The 22,368-nt window shown below is 34.8% G+C and overlaps 3 protein-coding genes across 6 annotated transcripts; 1 reads left to right on the forward strand and 2 right to left on the reverse strand.

The window, feature by feature from the left end:
- Positions 1 to 1,350: 1,350 nt before the first annotated feature.
- LOC107858877 (probable L-type lectin-domain containing receptor kinase S.5) lies at positions 1,351 to 5,832 on the forward strand. The gene is made up of 2 exons (XM_016703679.2): positions 1,351 to 2,889; positions 4,754 to 5,832. The coding sequence occupies exons 1-2, from the start codon at positions 1,647 to 1,649 to the stop codon at positions 5,569 to 5,571; spliced, it is 2,061 nt and encodes a 686-aa protein (XP_016559165.1). The 5' UTR covers positions 1,351 to 1,646; the 3' UTR covers positions 5,572 to 5,832.
- Positions 5,833 to 6,357: 525 nt separating this feature from the next.
- LOC107858878 (2-oxoglutarate-dependent dioxygenase DAO) lies at positions 6,358 to 9,901 on the reverse strand. The gene is made up of 3 exons (XM_016703680.2): positions 9,202 to 9,901; positions 7,074 to 7,389; positions 6,358 to 6,866 (listed from the first exon to the last, which is right to left on the reverse strand). Exons 1-3 carry the CDS (start codon positions 9,540 to 9,542, stop codon positions 6,618 to 6,620), a joined length of 906 nt encoding a protein of 301 aa, XP_016559166.1. The 5' UTR covers positions 9,543 to 9,901; the 3' UTR covers positions 6,358 to 6,617.
- Positions 9,902 to 10,894: 993 nt separating this feature from the next.
- On the reverse strand, positions 10,895 to 20,563 carry LOC107858879 (kinesin-like protein KIN-14E). 4 transcript variants are annotated; one of them, XM_016703682.2, is made up of 24 exons: positions 20,318 to 20,563; positions 19,542 to 19,782; positions 19,342 to 19,414; positions 19,041 to 19,172; positions 18,716 to 18,954; positions 18,270 to 18,597; positions 16,986 to 17,085; positions 16,729 to 16,910; positions 16,501 to 16,616; positions 16,217 to 16,319; positions 15,517 to 15,669; positions 15,294 to 15,440; positions 14,985 to 15,185; positions 14,498 to 14,662; positions 14,320 to 14,424; positions 14,089 to 14,229; positions 13,806 to 14,000; positions 13,410 to 13,536; positions 13,102 to 13,304; positions 12,823 to 13,005; positions 12,478 to 12,573; positions 12,139 to 12,336; positions 11,525 to 11,796; positions 10,895 to 11,367 (listed from the first exon to the last, which is right to left on the reverse strand). In XM_016703682.2, exons 2-24 carry the CDS (start codon positions 19,685 to 19,687, stop codon positions 11,175 to 11,177), a joined length of 3,798 nt encoding a protein of 1,265 aa, XP_016559168.1. In that variant the 5' UTR covers positions 19,688 to 19,782; positions 20,318 to 20,563; the 3' UTR covers positions 10,895 to 11,174. The 4 variants fall into 4 exon arrangements, with proteins under 4 accessions (XP_016559168.1, XP_016559167.1, XP_047262543.1 ...); XM_016703681.2 differs by having other exon boundaries at positions 19,542 to 19,786; XM_047406587.1 differs by having other exon boundaries at positions 19,542 to 19,786; positions 20,430 to 20,545.
- Positions 20,564 to 22,368: the final 1,805 nt, after the last annotated feature.

Consider the following 22,368-nt stretch of genomic DNA (forward strand, 5'->3'; position numbering starts at 1 on the left):
AATTAGAGCCCGGTTATTAATTTGATTGAGAGACTAGTTAACTGAAATCAATTATATTGAGATTAGTTATTTTGAGACTGATTAACCTAGTATTATTTCTTATTAACTGCTTTATTGTATTAATGATAGAAAAAGCATCGTTGTTTATAAAAATATCCTCCGTTTTAGTTAGTACAAATAGAATTTGGGAGACCTCTAAAATACTTTTGTCATTTTTCATATTTGATTCCAGTATAATTAATTAACTTTGATCTATTATTCCATCAAATTACATAAATAACTTATCTTGATACTAATTAATAGAGTATAACTTATATGGAGACTAATAACCAATAAAAAAAAAAAGACAATATTGAATTTTTATCTCAAAATCTATCGATGCTTGTCCAACATACTAACCTACCTACCCCTTATAGTTAAAATTAAATATTTGAAATAGTGTTTGCTCTTCTTTTGCCACAATCATAGCATAAAATGGGATATGATGTAACAAAAATTATTTTTAGATAAAGGAGCATATTTTGGTGAATAAAGCGTGCACCGAATTTTAGTACACAATTTGTTCAAGTGGGTCGAATATTATATTATACTATCAAATATAATAAGGTGATTGAAAGACCAGAAGGCCCCCACAAATTTCTTTAATTCAACTAGAAAGATGCTGACTTGGGAGGGCATGTGATGTACAACCCAAAGTTTATCTCCACTCCTCTTAATTTCTTAAAATACTCATGCAAATAATATAAGATAACATAAATAAATGCACAAGAAAAATGACATGATTTAAATATATATATTGTATACACAAACAATATTTTACCCATGTAAAAATATTATGTTACACAATCAATAAATTTTAAATATAGGGTAGCATGTACTTGTTATTTTTATCAAATGTAATTATTACCAAACAAAAACTGTAGGTTCCGAATATTATGTTAAAAAACTAAAAAGATATTACTCACTCAGTTCACTTTTATTTATCTATTTTAGACATTATATACCCCTTAACAAACAATGACTAAAATAAATATTTTACCACAAATGCCTAAAAAGGAAAGAAGATAGCAATAATCGTGTGTGTTTTTTTTTGGCAATCCAACGGTGAATCTATTTCATTTCAACAATTTAAAGCTAGTAGATAAAACAAAAATAATCCAAACATTGAGGATCAAATAATCCAATTGTTGGCACAGCCATCTTATGTTAAGGGGTGTCAATTGATATTTTTTGTCAAAAAAAAACTATAGTATTTAGTTAGATTAAAATTTTTGTCTTATTTAAATATAATATGTTAAAGCTGAGTCAACATTTTTATATTTTGATATTCATTAATAAAATTTCTGGCTCCGTTTAACAAAACCTAACTCGAAGAAGAAGGAGTAATGAGTCAGAGAATAGGCAAGTTCTAAGCAAATGGTATGAAAGAGTGTGATACCAAACCAAAAAACATATTCAAACTTTTTTAGCACTGTCTACAATTAATTATATATAAATAATAATATCTTCTTTTTGATCAATTATTTTATTTGCATCTACATAAAAGTAAGACAACCCCAACGTGCTTCAAAGTTTCTTGCTCACTTGATTCCCTTCTCCTCCTGTCTTTCTGTCCATCACCAAATCTACTTCCCCTTGCCGATGAAATGGGATTGTTGACAGCAAAAACACTCACCATTTTCATCTTTTTCTGCTGTCTACAGCTCAAACTTGAAGCACAAAAACTGGAACATTTCAATAGAGAGTATGCGTCTTTTGATGAAACATTCTTTAACATCTTTGAAGTTGAAAAGCCTGCAACAATAAGCAACTTTGCTCTGCAGGTGACTCCAGACTCTGCATCAGCTGACTTCAACCTCTACAATAACTCAGGAAGAATCCTTTTTAAGCAGCCATTTAAGCTATGGGATGGTGATGTTTCTGACAATAAAACAAGGGTGGCATCTTTCAACTCTTCTTTTCTCGTTAACATTTACAGGCCAAAGAATGAAACAGCTGCTGAAGGTTTAGCATTCCTGATTTCTCCAGATTTGGAGAAGCCACTTAGTAGTCAGGGGCAGTATTTGGGGTTGACAAATGCTACTACTGATGGCAAAACTAGCAACAAAGTTATTGCTGTTGAGCTTGATACTTATAAGCAGGGGTTTGACCCTGATGATAATCATATAGGTATTGATATCCACAGTGTTAGATCTGTAAAGACTGAATCTTTAACATCCCATGGTATAGAACTTGCTCCTATTGGTGCAAGATTCTATAATGTTTGGGTACAATATGATGGCATCAAAAAGGTTCTCGATGTGTATATTGCTGAACAAGCACAGAAGAATGGGTCTACCCCACCTAGGCCAAACAGCCCCATCTTAACGTATAATCTTGATTTAAAAGACCATGTAAATCAAGAATCATATTTTGGGTTTTCTGCATCAACTGGGAGCAATTACCAACTCAACTGCGTGTTGAGATGGAACTTGACAGTTGAGTATTTCCCAGATAAAAAACATCCTTGGTTGAAGGTTGTTTTAGGGGTTGGGGTTCCAGTACTGGTGTTATTGCTTCTTGGGGCAGCATATTTGGGGTGGTATTACCACAAGAAAAGGATTGATAGGTCCCAGTCAAACATATTGGGTGCACTCAAGAGTTTGCCTGGAACCCCACAAGAGTTTGAGTTTAAGGCCTTGAAGAAAGCTACTAACAATTTTGATGAAAAGAATAAGCTTGGACAAGGGGGTTATGGAGTTGTTTACAGAGGAGTTTTAGCTGGTGGGGATAATAAAGATATTGCAGTCAAGTGGTTTTCTAGGGAAAGCATCAAAGGCCAAGATGATTTCTTGGCTGAGCTTACCATTATTAATCGTCTCAGACATAAACATCTTGTTAAATTGCTTGGTAAGTCTTTCTTTTAATTAAAAACTTAGGTTAGTATTGTTTGAGTTATGTTCTGCCTGTTCTGTTTGGATCTTCATAGCAGTCAGGGAAAATGGTACTGCAAGAATTTTGTGCACACACAGATTGTAGCTAAAAATTTGAGTCTCAAGTAAGGCCCCATCTCCAATAGTCTCATTGGAAAGTAAACTGTGCAAATAGGGTAAAGATTAGTTTTTTTTTTTTTTTTTGGCGACGTACATAGAATGTTGAATTCCTTTTGGTTGCATTTGTTTGAATTCTCCTTTTAGAATTCTTGCTCCGCCCCTGCCATAATTAGGCAGTGCGACGAGGATAATGGAGAGGAGCCAAATTCATTCATTTTAGCAATCAGAAACAGAAATTGTTCGTTTGTTCCAAATTTTAAAATTGATGTGACTTGAGAGAATGGTTCCAAAAACCTTGTTGAAGTTACTGACATAACTTAAAGCAAAGATTGGTGGGACATCAACTTTAGTACTGCTATGTAATAATAGACTCATTAACCGCGTGAACACATGCCTTATCTTTTTATGCTTTTCTTTTTCTAGTAACTTTCCACTTAGAGAGGAGGGTGTGGAAGTAGTGTATTATGGTAGAAGGATAGTAAGTATGGAGTATTGTCTTGCTTTTCGATGTCTTGTTTTGATTTCTATCATCATCTATTATTTATTGTGTTTGGGTTATTACACTATTCTGTGGTTGTTACTGTTCCCTATAAGTTGCTTTGTTATCTTCACAGTTGTGTTCCTTTTCTCATACTTTAATATATTGTACTTGAGCCGAGGGTCCTCTAAAACAGCCTCTCATATCTGCATACATTCTACCTTCCCTAGACCCTACTTGTGGGATTTCACTGAGTATATCGTTGTTGATCCATGATCTTAAATGCTTATTCAACTAATTTGGTGTATTTTTGACATGGGACTAGTCTTTCTACTCTGACATTTAGCATGCTAGGAATTTACTAAGTCGGATCATCTTCTGACAAGCAGATTTCTCTGTCCTTTAATTAACCTCTTTTTCCTTCTTTGAATTCATGAGTCAACCCAAGGATTTGTCAAAGTTTCTTAAGGCTAGGTTTCTTTTAGCGGAAACTGAAATTCACCCGTCTAACTAACTGGATTCTTGTTGATACGGTCCACCAAACTAAGAAGCGCTACCGATCAGTAGTTTCTCAATTCTTAAAGCTTGAAATTGAGACCTCTAGTTAACACCCCTGGGCGGTATATGTCTTAATAGATGATTCCTTCCATTTGAAAAGTAACATTTTGAGCCAAGAATATATCATGGAAGTAAGAAAAATAAATGGAATGCCTTAAAAGTTTTGACCAAGAACCAACTTATTGCTATGGTCCCTCCAATTTAATTAGAAGACCAAGGTCCTATCTTAAAGCCCTTCATTTTGATTTGCTTAAGAGAGAAACAAAAAGAAGACGATGATCATCCTTGGCTGACCATGGAATATGCCCGTAAGCAGCCATTAGTCAAACCAATTTTCTGTGCCATATATGTCAAAAAATGAGGAAGCTTCCTTCTTGGCCAAATTCCATTTCATTCATTGTCAATGATTGAGACAAGTTTTGGATGTTAATAGAATGATGGTAAATTAAATCCACTGAAAATTACATTAATTTCATATTTTAGTGTACATTCATCTTCAAACTACCTACTTCCTTTGTCATCTGACCCTACAAAGAGATAAGGATGGGGACTTCATTTTGTAAACTATAAAATCAAGTTAGTTGACCATCTGGGTTTTATTAGTATCACATTAAATTATTTTTATTGATAATAAAAAACCATATAACGAACATAAGCATCTTCTAATTACATGTTATGGTAACAGGATGGTGTCACAAGAATGGAAAGTTACTGCTTGTATATGAATACATGCCTAATGGCAGCTTAGATATGCACCTCTTTTCTGGGCCAGATAAAGAGCCGCTCAGTTGGCACGTCCGCTACAAGATTGTGCAAGGTGTTGCCTCAGCATTGCACTACCTGCACAATGAGTACGAGCAGAGGGTGGTCCATCGCGATCTGAAGGCAAGTAACATCATGCTCGACTCCAAGTTCAATGCGCGCCTTGGGGATTTTGGCCTTGCACGAGCCCTTGACAATGAAAGGACCTCCTATGCCGAGGCAGAAGGTGTGCTTGGCACAATGGGATACATTGCACCAGAGTGTTTCCACACCGGAAAAGCCACACAGCAATCTGACGTGTACGCATTCGGGGCAGTGTTGTTGGAAGTTGTATGTGGACAGAGACCTGGAACCAAGATTAATGGCTTTCAGTTCTTTGTTGATTGGGTTTGGTACTTGCATCGCGATGGACGTATCTTGGAAGCTGTTGATCAAAGGCTTGGAGATGTCTATGTTGCTGATGAAGCAAGGAAACTTCTTCTACTTGGTTTGGCTTGTTCACATCCAATAGCTACTGACAGGCCTAAAACACAGGCCATACTTCAGATTATATCAGGATCAGCACCAGCACCAGAAGTTCCACCATTCAAGCCAGCATTTGTATGGCCCTCAATGGTGCCAATTGACATAGACTCAAGTGTTGTGGACACAACATCCATCACAACTTCTCATTTTAATTCAGGATGGAGTCTTGACTACCAAAGCAGGGAGAGCCCATATGCAGACCACTCCTTGGTCTAGTTATTTTGGTGGTAAACAACTATCATGACCAAAAGGAAAATTGATTTTTTTGACCACCTATTTTTTCTTAAATTTCCTGTAATTATATATTCTGGGGAGGAGGTTAAAAATTTCCTTCAGTTTTTTACTTTTTGTTTGATGTTTTTTTCTCTTCTCAATTTGTTGATGGGGCAGGATGAAAAGATCAGAGCAGCCCATGTACATTCATGTAACTCATTAGTGTTGCATTTTGTCATATTTAGTGTTGATCTTTATTAAACATATTGATAATCTTGGAATGATTTTAAAACAAGTTGTAACTAACATTTGAAACCAATTGCAAGGTTCTGAACAAACAAAATTGTTAAGTTGAGTAAAGATCAAGCGCTAAACTTATTTGCATAATACTAACATTAAGTTCATGTTGTTGGGGATACCATGTTGCCTCTTTAAATGCTTCATGCAGCTACAACAATAACATGTCTTCACAATCTTGATACATAACAACTTAAGACATTGTTGTGTGTACTAAAAACAATCTGTGTAGATACAATTCTGGTTAGAAATTATAGGAAGATGTCACTTACTTCACTGAGGGCTAATACGACGACACCTAATTGGTAGCAGATATCCTCTCACTTGTGACTACCTTTAACCCATGTATTTGACAAATTCTGAACCCCAAATCTTAATCTCTACCATATGTGGGTTCTAGGTCGAAACACTTTGGGATGACAATGGTACTACTTCATACAACTTAAAGAATCCCAAGATCTCAAACTGTAATCAAAGATAAGACTTGTTCAGTTCTTTAAAAAACATTAGATAACAAAAGAGCACAAGATGGATCATAGATGCTCAGATGATGATTGATATGCATAAATTAGACTAGGCATACTATGCCATTATATAGGCTATTCGTATATTTTTGGATAAGGATATATGGGCTATTCTTGTATAAGATAGCTGACAATAGATGAATCGCACAGATTAATTTCTTCTTTCCTCCTTTCAAGTTCATTAGCCTAAATCAATATAAAGGAGACCATGAGATGCTTGCCAAAGTTTTACAAGTTAGTGCGCATAAGATCAAGAGCTTCCCCCGCTTGCAACTTTGTTGATAACCGGAGCTTTCTATAATCATTGAAAGTGAAAGGAACATAGACACGGGGGTGTTCAGCATCTACCAGCTCAGTTGGTGGTTCTACTGGTGTGTCCCTTGGTCCCAAGAGAAATGAAGCAATAGACACCCGTATTTTTGCTTCCTTGCATATCACTCTATGCTTAACAGTGTAAAATCTTCCATTGCTCCATACCTTCACATAACAAAAGGCGACCATGATTATCCAGTTTGTTTTTCTCAATCTTAGAAGGGGCATGGGAGTAGGAACTATCTAAACTCCTGCTAAACAGGCTCCGCCAGAGGCTAGCATGAGATTTATTTATTTTTTGACAGATAGCATACAATTTTTGGAACATGTCAAATCTTGAAAATGAACTAGGCAGAGTAGAAGCATAGTTACCGTGCCTATGTCTCCAAGATTCACAAGGAGGGTGTTTGGCCAGGGATCAACTGCTACAAATTCACCAGATTTCTTCATGACCTCAAGACCACCAACGCTTTCATCATCCTGCAGAATAGTAAGGAATCCGGAGTCTGTATGTATCTGAACCCCATAGGAACCTACAGCTTCTGGTGTGAAGTGGTACTTGTTAATCCTAAACTGACAAGGCCAATCCTCGAAGGAAACATTTGACAGTCCCAACCCTTCACCCATTTTTTGCACGATGTCCATCGTTAGTCCATGAATAGCTGCAGCATACTTCATGATTGTCTCTCTGTTCACAATAGGAATCAAACTTCTAAGCATTCTAGTAGAGCAGTCTTTTGAGATCGCTTCAATATGAAATGTACATATAGTTTACACAAAATGGTCCGCATTATTCTTAATTTTCTTTATGAATCCACTCCAGCATGTAAGAAGCACTTCTTTTTGGATAGAATAAAGGTAGAAAAAGTACTAAAATTTGCTGTGACTGCATGAAGATGTTATGTTGGCTCTGCATTGCCTATAAAATGGAACTCTCTTAGTTCAAATTGGTCGTCAGATCTTATGATATGTAAACAAAAGTCAAGATTCTGGAATATGGATGAAGGCATTTCACCCTTCCATGCCACAGATTGCTTTTCTCCCACACCTTCTAGTTAAGTTTGAATTGACACAATAAGAACGAAAAACCACTAAACCTATATAGGGGAAGCATATGATTGACCGATCACATCGTGACAAAATTTGTCTCTTGAAGATGATCGTTTTGGGAAGGCTTCTGTGTTCTTCTGCTTCTACTTTTCTCTCTTTGTCATTTTTTAGACTATTTATGAATTGCGTGCTTTTCATTTCTTTCTTTCCTCATTCAAAAGTTCCAACTTATCTTTATTTCCACTAACCTTTTAAGAAACAAGGAATCACATAAGCCTACAATCTTAGTTATTCATTCAAGCTGTTGATGAAAGTAGTAGTAACAAGCAGTTCATATAGTAGGTTCTCTTTTCCTCTTTCTCATTTTCTAGTTATATGTCATGCAGAGATTAAGCTGAAGTTTGTTCATGTTGACATAAACACGAGCTTTTTAAATTTGTGGTTTGGAAAAGGAAATACACAAAATCACAAAGATGGATAAAAAGTTGAAAGGGGTTTGCAGTTGACTCAACTACATAATTTTGATAACACCTTGCTGAAAAGGTTCTTAAAACTGTTTCCATCTTTAAGACGCGTAACCTTTTAAAATTGGATTAACGAGCAGATCAGCTTTGGTGAACTTGCATTGTCCCCTTCGTGCATAAACCAGCTAAAAGACAAGGTGTTTATGGAGGACGCAGCCAGATTTTCTCGCACTAACATTTTGAAACAATACTCAAATGACAGAAGAGGGGTGATTAGACAAGACATGACGTGACATGACATGGCATGGCGCTGCTTTGACTTACCTAGAAGATGGCCTTAGATAGGAGCTTATGGAGGAAACTGATAAGGATAGAAGGTTAGTAGGTGGTTAAGTGTTGCCTTGCTTATCATTCCATACTAGTAGTCGTATTATTACTTATTTCTTCTTTTTGTTACGATTAATTGTTCCTTATATTTCGATTATTGTATTATTTGTTGTAGTTATTGTTCCTTTTTTCAGATTGCTTGGTTTCTTTACTCCAATTATTTTCGTGTCTATTGGAAACAACCCCTCCACTACCCTCCCCAGGGGACTTTGGATTAAAAAGGACTCCCAAATTGTCTAATTAAGTGGGAGTCCTTGGAGATTTTTAAATTAGGTGGGAGAAACAATTTTTTTTTGTTTTTTCTTTTATAAAGTTTTTCTGTTCAAACAACTTATCCTAGTGGTAGAACAACTTTGTAGTTGTTCGACAACTTTACGAAGCTGTTCCACAACTATCAAAGATGCCCAACAATTGCGGCAGTTGTTCAAAAGACTTAATTTTTTTTAATAAATTTGCAGGACCCACTTAGATTCCCTTTTCTTAATTGGAAACTTGGAGGTTCTTTTGACTCATTTTTCTCCCTCCCCAGAACCCAAAATCAGGCATACAAATTAAAAGGGGGAGAGCAGTAAACCAGTCAAAAAACGAAACAAACCAACCTTTGGTGTGGGGAAGCATCCAATTGAGTACAAAAGGCATCTACATCTGTAGGAGAAGACATGTCATAAAGACCCAAAGCTTCATAAAGTGGATTCTTTTCACTAGGAGCCATGTACCCAGATCCAGCAATAACATCCTTGTTACATTTCTTGATTTCAATTGGAAGATCAAACAATGTCCTAACCACTTCCTTCATCTCAGCCATAAGTGAAACTGGTACAATATCATCATGGTTCAAAATTCTAAAGCAACCCCACTCTTCACATGCCCAAATCAACTTAGATAATTGCCTTGGAAAGTCTTGTAAATCGATTACTGGCACTGAATTTGAAGTCTCCATTTCTTGTATTTTTTGAAAAGAATTGGAGTTTTAGTGTTACTTGTTTTGGAAGTTTTATTTATAATAAATGAACCTAGTAAAGTGACGTGAAGAATTTGGATGCGTTGAATTTGAGAGGGAACACAAATTCGGCCACTCCGCAGGATGGTCGGACAAACAGGACACACTTGAAAGTTGAAACACACATCACATCACATCACTCTTTGTAGGGAAAAAAAATATTGTAATTGAGGTAATCAATCGAAAGACTGCCTAAATTTTTACACACCACGTTGGCGAGGATTTGATTTCAAACTATTCTATCCCTTTACCGTAAAAAGGAAAAAAAATAATTATATTCATTGTTGTTGAATTATCTATTGTATTCCTTTTATATGCATGTTGAGTGAGTATTTAGTTGGGAAAGATTTTGATTATGATATTTTTATTTATACCTTAAGATCATCATCTCATGATTGAAGTGTTTGTAGTCTTCAAAAACAAATACTGCTATGAAAAAAAAAGAAAAGAAAGTCGATTATCTGTTTTCATTATTAGGGAGTACTTACTATTGTTGACCTTATGATCACTCTAGATGTCTAAACGTCAATTCCTTGCAAAATTATGAGCCTTTTACTACAATAACAATGTATGCAATATAATCTCATAAATGAGGTTGGAAGTAATTATGTATTTAGGCAAAATGGTGAGGGATTTGGTTAAAGAAGAAGGCCTTATTTCTTAAGGTTCGAAGTTATCCCGGGATAATTAATTTCAGAATTAGTTATCATCGGATAATTTATACCATCACTAAAGCATAAATGACGGAATAAATAATCTCTTGACTAACTAATATCTCCAACCAAACATGGGATAAAATAATCCTACATTATTATTAAAACTTATACCTCACAGCAAACTTACATATATATGTATATATATGTTTGGCGAGACAAGGATCAGGACATGAATAAGTTTTTGCTCATTTTCTTTATAAGAAAGTTTATAATTACAACTGAATTATCTAACTTTGCTTTTATAGATGACAATACAAATAAAATTGAAGTGATTTCTTATTCAGCTAACCCCCATTTAGGGGAAATTTTTATCAGCTTTGTAGAGGAAAACGTCCAAGTACATTAAGCATTAGCCAGACGGAACCATTCTGCTGAAATTTCTTTTATGGTTCCAAAAAGAAAATGCAAGATACAAAAATCAATTCTTTAGTGTTGGAGTACATATTGATATCTGGTAAGTAGAGCTGCTTTGCCTAATTACTTGGATTAATACAATTGGTAAAAAGGGCAGCTTTGCCTAATTATCAAACAATAACAAGGATTTCAACGTCCAAAAAAAAAAAAAGAAGAAGAAAATTGGGGAGAAAGAATGAAGTAACCATGGATTTGATTGTTAAGTATAATATACACATATAGTCTATACAACATGAGGATTGAGGACTCCCTAAGCTAAATACTTTAAGCCACCCAATCAAACAACAAAATTCTGGGAAGGAAAATCTCAACCAGTACCAGTACCAGTACGAACCAGCTGAACAAGAAGTTCAATTGTTCACTATTCCCCCTCAAACTTTTGAGACAGCTAAACAAGATTCTCAACTTGATTTTCATTCCTTGCGTTCAATTTTTAGATGCTTTACATTGAATAACGACCATCAGTCTTGTCTTTAGTTGGTCGTTCATCTTGGATTTCCTCCAATTCCTCATCATCCCCCTTTCTACCAGCTTGTTCCTTCCAATATGCAACTAGCTTCTTTAAACGAGCGACTTCCTTAGAGGAAACATTTTTGCTGGGATCATTTACAATAGAACGGACTCTTGATGCATACCTGTGAAGCATGGAAACCAAATTTCCACATAAGTTTACCCTTGCTTAAAAGTTGGCTCCATCGTATGATCATATAAGGCTTAAAAGAGAGCGCTTCACGAATAACACAATCAAGATATGAAACTATAAAGAACATAAATGCACAAATAAGAACATACGTCAAGGAATTATGAGTCTCATCCAAGTTTGATTCTGCTGGAGAGATGTTTACAAACATCAGGGTTTTAGCATTTCCACCCAATGAGTCGCTCATCAACATAGTTAGCTTGTGATTTCGATAAGGAATGTGTTGATTTCCTGAAGATAATGCACTTATAACATCACCAAGTGCTGACAGTGACTTGTTAATACTTTGAGCTTCTTTTAATTGATTGCCAGCTGAGCCAGACTTTTTAATTCTTTCTGAGCCAGCAAGATCCACAAAACTCAGCTGCAGACATAGAGAAAAGAATAAAGCAGAAGCTAAAGAATACAAAGCAAAACTTTTGGTGATTCCATATTGGTAAAGTTCATGAACATATTACACTTACGGGCAAAGTTACAAGGGTCTACGTAAATAACCTAAAGATGCTAAGAAATAAAATTTGAGCTACTCCATCAAACTACCACGATACGGAAAAGCTTCCTTATCAAACCAAGGAAAAGCAAGTGACGTATACGGTATAACAATCTTCTGTCTACATGCAGTTTGAAATACCCTAAGATAAAACATCATATAAGCCGCACAAGTTCAAATTGTTGCAAGAAAGCAGAAGGGTGTGATGCACCTTACCTTTCCTCTGGCAATTGCCTGAGTTTGAAGATTGGTACTCTCAATAATAACTGAAACAATAAGATGAGATCTAGAACTCTGCTCATTCATCAAGGTTCCAGTCGTATGACGCTGTTCAGATCCTCTTTGGATAATTGTCCTAAGCTCCTCGTATGTTGAAATAGACACCACTGTAACATTCTCCACAGAAACCATACCCTGTTTGTGACAAATTTTGCTAATTGTTACAGCCAACATAAAAGATAAACATAAGGCATAAGCTTATTCAAGCTTGGGCAAAATGAGGATAACTGCAAAAGAATTATTGATAATTTGAGGAGCTATAAAAAACAATCACACCTTTGAATCTTTTTTTATATCCAACTTCAAGCGCTTTGCCTGCTTTGGCAATAAAAGATCCACCAATGTATCCTGATATAACTCGACCATGTACGCCTGAACAAGTTTACAAACAATCACTAGTTTACAAAGAGCCTTCACGAAGTCCATATTCAAATACTCAGTCTAACAATTTTTGTAACTAAATGGTTCATTGAGGAAGCGAAAATTTAGAAAGTTGACGCATAATTAATATACCTTTTTTATAAGGTAAAGTAATTTGAAGCATAATTTGTGTACTAACTTAATATTTTAAAGCCTGAATAAAAACCTATGATAACTTTTTAAAGAATCGGAAGAGTTTACCTTTAAAGAGAAAGAGAACTTATTACTATCTCGTTTCATAATTCTAAAAAGTTGAGACATAGCTCTTGGTGTCAGTCCTGGATTACTATCAGATCCATAGATTGTGAATGTTTTGCCAGATCCAGTTTGTCCATATGCAAATATGCAAACATTATATCCATCAACAGCTGATTGCACCAAATACTGAACCAACATGTCAAATTTAGAAGCTGATAGACAATATGCATAAGATTAGATCCTAGCAGAATTCTAAAAGAGAGGAAATCACTTTTTTCTTGCCTTAGTATCTTCGAACACATCATCTTGGGTGGCATTTCCATCAAAGACACGATCATACATGTGCTGTTTGGCTTTATCATCTTTCCATAAATGTTCAACAGTAAACTCATCAACACTTCTGATGGCATTTGTTTGCTTTGCTGTAATTTCCTTTTCACAAAGTGGTCTTAATCTACAGTAGACTCTGATCTTGCCTTTCATATCTGAGACATGAGTAAGGTTCATAACATTACTCTCCAAATACAAATAGCAAATAAAATTGAAAAACTGACAGTGGCACGAAAATAAAGAAAGGCCGGTAGTTTTACCCTCTATTATGTTGAAATACTTTTTCCTCAGAACTTGTTCCTCTCGGTAAAGTGCTTCCATTTCTGCCAATTGAGCCCCTTGCATTTTTAAGATGGCAGCAGTTTGTGCGTTTTTCCGATCAATATCCTGAGTGAGTAGTTGTCAAATTAAAAATAAAAACATGATTTTTTGATACATCATATAATAAATGGAGCATCTATTATGACACAAATATCTAGTATAAACTCCATATGTGAGCTTGCCCGCACTGCTGGTTCCGAGCATATTGAAAGGTAGAGTCTTGTAAATGTACTGCCAGTGTAAAACTGGTAACTAAATGAAGAATCCTCATAATACAGAACCAATGGAAATTAAGGATTGAAGCATAGATGTGAATAATAGTACAAGATATTCACCTCTTTCATTTCTCTCAGCTCTTCAAGCTCCTTCAAATTATTCTGTAACATTTCTAGCTCCTTGTCTTTAGCTGCAAGACCTGATTGTGCACCAATCAAGTCATGTTTGGCCTCTTCCAGTTTCCTTTGAAGTTCAGTGACTTGGAGTCTCAGCCCTTTGCATTCTTTTTCAAAATCTTTCTGAAGGTTTTCCATCTGTCCTCCAAAATATCAGTGCAGTCAAATAAACTTATCAATATAAATACAGAATGCATGCTAAACACAAAGACATGAGGCAACATACCTCACTTGATTTCTTCTTCTCTAGCCCTGTGATTTTTTCTTCAAGTGATGCTTTTTCACTCAAAAGCCTCCTCTTTGTTTCTTCTGCGGTACGCAACTCCATGGTACGAGCTTTCAACTCTTGTTGGATTTTCTGTAAGACCTGCAAGTGAAAGCCACATAAGTTTCTGTTTTATAGGTTACCGACTGATTTGTACAGAGAACTAAGGCCAAACACAAATCATAACTCTACCTGGTTATTTGCTTCAACCAACTCTTTTGTAATATTTTTCTCTAAACCTTGAGAACTTAACTTCGAAAGCCGCATTTCTAAGTTTCGTTTCTCCGTTAGGACGGCCTGTAGAGAATGGACTAATACAGTGAAATGATTGTCATCTCAATAAATCAAATTAAGCACATTAAACAAACACCTGAAGCTCTGCATCTTTTTCATCACATAAAGATCTGAATTTATCACAATCATAAGCAGCCGCTGCTAAATTTTGCTTCTCGAAACTCAAGTTATCTTTTAAGTGGTCCAATTCTTCTTGCATCTCTGATTCTTGTTTTTGCCTTTCATGTAAATCTTCCAGCAACTGCTTATCAATACAAAAGAACGTGAGCTCGAAGCAAATGTGTGCCTAAATACATTTCATTGTATTTGCCTATTGTAACTGAAAGATAGTTTCCATGCATAATGGGTAGAGAAAACAGGTGTCATGTACATTTCGCTGGGGAAACAACTGATAGAAGGAGATGGTAAATATACTCTGATATTGCAAGTCAATTTAGTTTAACATAAAAGAACAGTTCCTGTTTTCATATTAGCAAGCAGCATATACCTTATACGTTAAGCATTTCAATTCTAACTTTGCATAAACCATAAGAGTTTCTTCTATAACAACAAATATCACTCACATCATTGACTTTCTTCTGAGATTCCTCAAGAGCTCTAGACAAATCCTGAATGCGTCTTTCATTAATATCGGTGTTTGCAGTTTTGAGATTATTTGGAACATCTCCATTAACAGAACTATTAGCCGAAGAGCGGGCTTTAGAGTAGCGGCGTAACATCACATCATTAATATGTGTTTGCAGAGCAACACAAATTTCTTCTCCCTACATAGGATGGAGATGTCAAACCACGCAAAATACGGAGTCAGATTCAACGACAATCAAAGAACACATAACTTAAGCATGTTCATAGGTAATAGAAACATTTTGCACCTGTTTCGTTTCAAACTGAAATATATGCAAGACACCAGCAACTCTCATCTTAAAGAACACAGCAGTGTTGCTGCTACCAAATTGCATTATGTCCCTAAGCTCAGCTGAATGCAAATATTCCTTTGGAACTGGACGGAAAAAATGAACCTGTGGAGAAAAAGAAATCATGCCTAAAGTAAATATACATCTAATAGTTGAGCAACAATATACATTTATATCTTACCCCACGCTTATTAATGCCCAATATGATTTTCCCAGGCAAAAGTCCAATAGGATCATCAATCTTTCGAACAGCAAAGAAAACTGAATTCCCATAAGGGAGTGTCCTCAGGATCCGCAAAAATTGTTGTTTGGCGTCATCTTTTGTCAGATTTTCCTAGAGAGATTAAAAGAAGGAACCTTATGTTAGTAGCAGTTCAAAAACACAGGCAATTCATGGATAAACTATAACCCAAGTGATTTAAACATAAATCATACTGATTAGTAGAATTTCAAACAAATAAAGGGAAAGGTAAAACTAGCCACCATGAAAAGAAAAAAGAAACAAATAGCAGAAAATGAATGGTTGAAAAGTAACTCAGAGACAAGAGTCAAGAACTGCTGGTAGTTATCTTTTCCTGCTCACAAAAAATGGCTTTGTGAAATGCAGGAAACATAGATAATGTAATATTGATTGGAGAACAAGTGTGGGGTGACGAAATGAGATTAATGGAATAGCACGGATTCATACAGCTGATCCAACTTGGTTATGGACTGAGCCGTGCTTCTTGTTGTATTGATTGAAGAACACCTTTTATTATGAATGAAAACACACATAGTTGCATTCAAAAAACATCACTAAGGAAAAAGTCGATAAAAGAACCCCTATTCAATTTCTTAGAACATGATTCATTGACCAAGAAGACCCAGAATAAAGCTCTTACCATCAATTGGTAACGAGAAAGGATATCCAATTCCCATTCCCTCTTTGCCCGTGTCATCGCAATTTGTCTAGGCAGAAATCGCTCCAGCAGAGACGTCCAGTCACTATAATAAACAACTAAATAACTTAGCATATAGGAAAGGCATAAGCACTTCAACATATTCAGCCATTGAAAGGGAAAGTACTAGTAAAAAGGAATAAGAAACAGGAGACAAGTCAAATTTGGAAGAAAAGTATGTGGCGTAATTTGAAACGAACAAAAGATCTAAAAAAAAAAACACTGACGTGCAAGATTCAGGACCATCCACATATCCAATGTCAACCAGGATCTGCAAAGCTGACATCTGTGCAGCATCATCCTTGCCAACAGGATAATTGCCCATTATGTAATCATGTTGTAACTGTGAACAGAACAAATATTATTACAAAGCAGAATCAATTTTGATTTGAAGGTATACCAATGAACTTAAAACATTTAACATAGCTCAATTAACTATAAGCAAACTAACATACTTGAACATAAGATAATTGCATGAACATTGGCTCTGTAACAGCTTCATCTGACTCCCGAAACAACTTTTTCTTGAAAATCAATTTACAATGCAAAATCTCCCCTTTACTTCTATCTTTAGATGCCTTAAAGTCCGCCAGTAGATCTCCAATATACTTATTTTCATCCAAACCAATGTACTCCTCTACAGAAAATATACATGTTTAAAATGCAGAATATTTTACCCTAAAAGATTTATAATGTGGAAAGGAATAAGTACCATTTCCAAGGTCTGGTGATTTAGAACCAGTAACAGCCTTACGGCACTCAAACAAACTGAAGCTAGCATGAGCAGACAATTTGATTATCCCTGCAACCTCCTGAAAGAGAAAGTATGTCACACAAAAATTATGAAAGGAAAACATCATCCTCATATCCAATGTTAAATATATTTGTTTACCAAGAAAATAAGAATGCTTAAAGAGGACTTCTTAAGGCAAGACTGTCAAATTAAAAAAGCAATAATAAACCATGTAAAATGATCTTATACCCCTTTCTGAAATTAGAGTTAGAGAAGACCAATCCATGTATACGTAAGTCAAAACTTTAAAATTATTGAGTCTTACAAAAATGAGTCTAAGAAAGAAAAAAGAAAAAGAAGTAACAGAAAGATAGCATAAAAGTTACGGTTTCAGAACAGACTATAAGAAGCTATCCATTTGATTGATTAAAAGTCAGCCAATAAATAACAGATTCAGAATGGACATGAGATGCAAGTTGGAAGGAAGCAAAGATTGATAAAGAAATCATATAAGGAATTGAAGAAAGAAGACGGGAAGAGAAAAGAGACTAAAACTGCCAATGCAAATTATAGTGTTAAAAAACATGTCCCACGTGGTTATCTAAGTGCAAACTGTTTAGAATGGCCTAGGCTACTCAAATATTGCCTTAAGGTTTTGGGGTGTGTAAGTCCAAACTATTTAAGCTACTCTAAATGAAGGCTTGCCATTACATTCTTAAACTATATATCATCTATCAATTACATTTGCTCAAGAATAACTATATTTATGCAAATTATTTTACTAGGAAGAGTAAGATGTTTCATTTAAGAATACATTTGGAGATGCAGCATTATCTTACTCCCTCCTGCACACATTGACATTTTCACCTCCCTCTTATTGTATCTTCAGAGCAGTGTTCGCTTTCATGAACAAAGGAAAGTTATATCACATATAAAATAACCAAGAAGTTACATTTATCCCACTTTTTATCATGCAATTTTTTGCATTATACTTGAATACCAAAGAGTAACTAGTGAACCCTACATTGTCCACATATAAATAGAGATTTTCCAACTATCAGGTAAAGTTCATGCTGAGTAAGACAAGGCCATTAGCTCTTGATCAAAGAGTGAAGAATAAAAACAAGGATGTCCTAACTCTTGTTAGTCCTACCAAATTATAAATTCCATGTGTATCTCTTGCTGCATAACTCAAAGGTTAGCGTCAAATTTATCAAAAATAGAAGCTGATTGTATGTAAACTATATAGAAATTCAGTGATACCTCAATAGCATCAGCAACAGTGGTGGCCATGTCATATGTAATTTCCTCAAAGGTTTCATCCAAGAAAAACACTATTGTAGTAAGCTTTTTACCAGTTAACTGAGCTTCAATCTCCTCACGACCAGGTATGGTGGTCCTAGGTCCAGCCTTAATAGAACATTTCAGTGCATTTAGAGTATTGATAGCAAAAACTTGAACCTCGGAATCAGTATTAGTTCCATGTGCTACAGTATGAATATATTCTGACAAGTATCCACCAATTTCTTTGCTAGGAGGCATACAAGATGCACACAAGTACATAAGCTCCCATGCTTTAATCAAGGAATGCCTGTATATACGAAACAAGCATGTGAGGAACATGGTCAAGTTAAAAAGCAAAAGAATCAACAGAAAGAAGAGAATATCAGCTTCCCATTTTCAATCAATAAACTTGATGGTCAAAGTACCTCTCTGGATTATTCCTTGTTTGTTTTGAAATTTGTGCAAATATTTCATCCCGGAGCTCAGACCGCTTCAAGGCCTGCTTAAATAGCTTGCCAACAAGCTCAATCCGCTCATCCAATCTGATTGGAGCCACTCTATCATAGGAATCAATACCCATATACTTCAGAATGGACTGAAATAACTTAACTGCCCTGCTAACGAGATCACCATTTATTTTCAAAATTGATGTTGGAATAGGTTCCTGTGAGGATGCAACTTGTTTGTTTAGTGTGCAAGGGCCAAAGATACATTTTCAAAAGTGTAAAGTGCTAAATAGCTTAATCTCACCCTCTGGAAACACAGCATATCCTCAAATGTAAACTTTTCTCGAACTTGGGGCCCAACAGATTTTTTCATGAAGAACCCACGCTTGCCAGCCGAGTGAATCTGCTTTTGCATAGACTTCAAAAAACCCTCAACCTATAACCGCAAAGAATCTATATTACTTCACTAAAGTAGAACGAAAGCATAATTGAGGTCCATCATGTCATTCTTAACAGAATTCAGAAAAGAAATAAAAATCATACCAATCTTTGTTGAGTGCATACATACTAAAATGACTCTTATTTTCTGGAAAGTCATGTCTCACCTGGAATCTATCAATATACGGTATCGCACCAGCTAGTTCGGGTGAAAGGACTGATGACAGGGTATTTGGAGTGCTGCACATTACGTAAGGCAAAACGCAATTGTAAGTTATGAGACACAGCCCTATATAACACTACCCATTTTCATTAAAGTGTGAAATAAGACCAAAATCTAATGATAAAAATGAAAAAACAAACTTACGGAGGAGCGAAATTGGAACCATCACTATCATAATCATCCCCATTTGAGGTCGGAAACGAATAATGAGACGGCGTTTCATATCCATTACTTGAGCCAAAAGAAGACCTGCTTGACCTCATACTAACTGGTGGCATATCAGAAGTCATATTACAAAATTACAGTCTCCACTGTATACAACACTCTCAGATAGACTCTCCAACTCCTCAATTAAACGTTTATCTTCAATAACTCCACCAGTTACCTAACTAATTTAACAACACCATGATTACTACTGGAAATCAAAGAAAACCCAAAAAAACATAAAAAGATGCCAATTTCAACAAATAGTCAAACAAAAGTACGAAACCAAATCAACATTGGCCAGAAAAAAGTTGCAACAGAATCACAAAAATACAATCAACATTGCACCATATGCTACAAAAAAGCTAAAAAAAAAAAACTCAAAAGAATTAGATAAGTAGGAAGCAAGCTCCACCAAATGAAATGACCAACATTTTTATCTACTATAAACAATAACCTAATAAAATTACACCCACCAAGATCCATGAAATCACAAGCACAAAATTGTTACAGTAGAGTACACATTGGGGGAAAAAGACAAAAAGTGCATAACACAGTGGAGTAGATCGAAAAAAAAAAAAAAACAGAAAATGATAAATAAACTAGAAATGCTAAAACCCAGTTGACAAAACAGCACAATATTAGCTGTAACTCAGATAAAACGACCTAAAAACATCTGGGTATTTGTTTTCTTTTCTTTTTTTGGCTTGGTTTACCTAAGCAAAAATGGTGTTGACAGCTTAAAGAAACTCCGAAATAATGAAAGGCATAAGAAGGATTTGGACTATATGGTGGAAATGGTGCTTTACTTAGAAGAAAGATCGGTACCAGAGAGAGAAAAATAGTAGAGAGAGAGAGAGAGAGAGATGTGCAATGGTGGAGAAGTGAAAGGAGGGAGAAAGAAGATGGTGTGAAGGTCACGAGAGTTTTTTAAAATTATTTCAATTCCAAGCTTTGCTTCTTCTTCTTTTTTTTTTCTTTAATGACAAAATGTTTTATAAAAAGAGAAATGAGAAAATAGAAATGGTCTTCCAATAAATTAAAATATAAATTGAATTGTTTGCTTATTACATTTGAATGGAATTAGTAGTTTTTGCTAAAACAAGTGGGTAAAGTTTACAAATTTATTTTATTTTTTTAAATATGGTATTGGGATTAGTTGTGCAAGTTCAATTAATTTTTGGGAATACTTTGTACTCGTTTGTTCCCGAGTATTTTCTCACTTTAGTGAAAAAAGTGAAATCAATAGTGATTGATCATGAAAATTCTAAATACAATTTGAAATTGTATTTGAAAAAATGAAAAACAACAAAAACTTGTTTTCACCTTTTTGCAGTCTTACTTCTCTCACAAAATTTCAAAAACAACTTCAATTTATATTCATGGTCAAACACAACCCTAACTTCAGCTTCAATTTCAACTTCAAAAAATTATATTTTTATGACCGAACGGGGTATTTTTATCTCACTAATAGAATTGAGTTATTTGGTGTGAGGTATAAGATATAATAATTCTGTTATAAAATGTAAGATTGTTTTATTTTGCACTTGACTGAAGGTATTAATTAATCTTGTGATTGTTTATTCTACTATTTATATCATAGTAAGGGGTCATTTGGTACACTGAACGGAGTAAGTAAGGATATCTCATGAGGTGAAATATCTTATGAGATTATTTTATCCCTCCCTCCCCATGAGATAGTAATTTCACTGTTTTAGTACAAATGATGGGATAAAATAGTCCTGAGATTAAGTAATCCCTTCTATCGAACATGGGATAAAGTTAATCTCAAACTTTATCTCGAAATTATTTTTCTTATCCCTTCCATCAAACCACTTCTAATAGGATAAATTATTTCATATGCATGGTGGGATAACTAATCTCAAAATTTTGATATCAAAATTAATTATTTTGGAATAACTCTTTCCCAACCAAACGATCCTAACTATTAGGAAGAAAATTATGCTTAGTGCTCCTCAAAATGTACGTCCTTGAATTTTTTATCTTTCAAAGTGTCCGACCTTGAATCCTTGCTCCCACTTAACAAATTCTAACATTTGGCTATAAGACGTTATGTTGTGAACGTTTGTCTATGAATAAATTCACTGTCTTAAAATGTCTGAAAGTTTGTTTCATGGATAAAAGTTACTAAGACTTATGTCTGACTAGCAATATATATCTAAAATTTAACTTTTGTCTGTAAGGTATAACTTTTGATTAATTGAGCACGTTTATTGTGTTAAAATATCTTGAAGTGTCTTATGGTTGTGGATAAAAAATAAAACTTACGGCTAATGGACAACATATAAAAATCTAACTTATGCTTGTAAGACAACTTCTAGTCAATTGTGTAAATTCGTTATTTTAAAATAGCCTTAATATTTATTTTAAGACCAAAATATATTAAGTAGAATAAAAAAGATTAAAATTATCCCTTACACCTTTTTAATGGGGGCTAAATATTAATAGCAACCCATTTTAATGCTATTTCTAAACTTAATTAACTAAATATTGGGCTATTCATTCAACCCATTTCATTAATCAGTAGGTTATATATGTTAGATGCAAGTTTTCTATTTTAACAGCAAATTGTTTTCCTTTCTTTTCCTTTGGAATTAAAAAAGAAAAATATTTTTTTTCCCTTTTGCCCAAAGAAAGTATGTGTAAATTTCTTGGTCCGTAAGCGTTCCTGTCGTTTGGCTTGCCGCATTAATAATATTTTGGTTAGTCGTACACAAAAAATTATGATCAATAATTTAATTAAACT

Source organism: Capsicum annuum, chromosome 2, assembly GCF_002878395.1.
Source record: "Capsicum annuum cultivar UCD-10X-F1 chromosome 2, UCD10Xv1.1, whole genome shotgun sequence".
NCBI classification, from domain to species: Eukaryota; Viridiplantae; Streptophyta; class Magnoliopsida; order Solanales; family Solanaceae; genus Capsicum; species Capsicum annuum.

Coding starts and splice junctions, on each gene's coding strand:
- LOC107858879 (XM_016703682.2), bottom strand. CDS start 19,687: ATGACTTCTGATATGCCACCAGTTAGTATGAGGTCAAGCAGGTCTTCT. Junction 14,230..14,319: donor TGGTTGAAGCAAATAACCAG/GTAGAGTTATGA, acceptor TTTCACTTGCAG/GTCTTACAGAAAATCCAACA. Junction 14,001..14,088: donor AGAAGAAGAAATCAAGTGAG/GTATGTTGCCTC, acceptor TTTGGAGGACAG/ATGGAAAACCTTCAGAAAGA.
- LOC107858877 (XM_016703679.2), top strand. CDS start 1,647: ATGGGATTGTTGACAGCAAAAACACTCACCATTTTCATCTTTTTCTGC. Junction 2,890..4,753: donor ACATCTTGTTAAATTGCTTG/GTAAGTCTTTCT, acceptor TTATGGTAACAG/GATGGTGTCACAAGAATGGA.
- LOC107858878 (XM_016703680.2), bottom strand. CDS start 9,542: ATGGAGACTTCAAATTCAGTGCCAGTAATCGATTTACAAGACTTTCCA. Junction 7,390..9,201: donor GATGCTTCCCCACACCAAAG/GTTGGTTTGTTT, acceptor TATTGTGAACAG/AGAGACAATCATGAAGTATG. Junction 6,867..7,073: donor ATCTTGGAGACATAGGCACG/GTAACTATGCTT, acceptor TGTTATGTGAAG/GTATGGAGCAATGGAAGATT.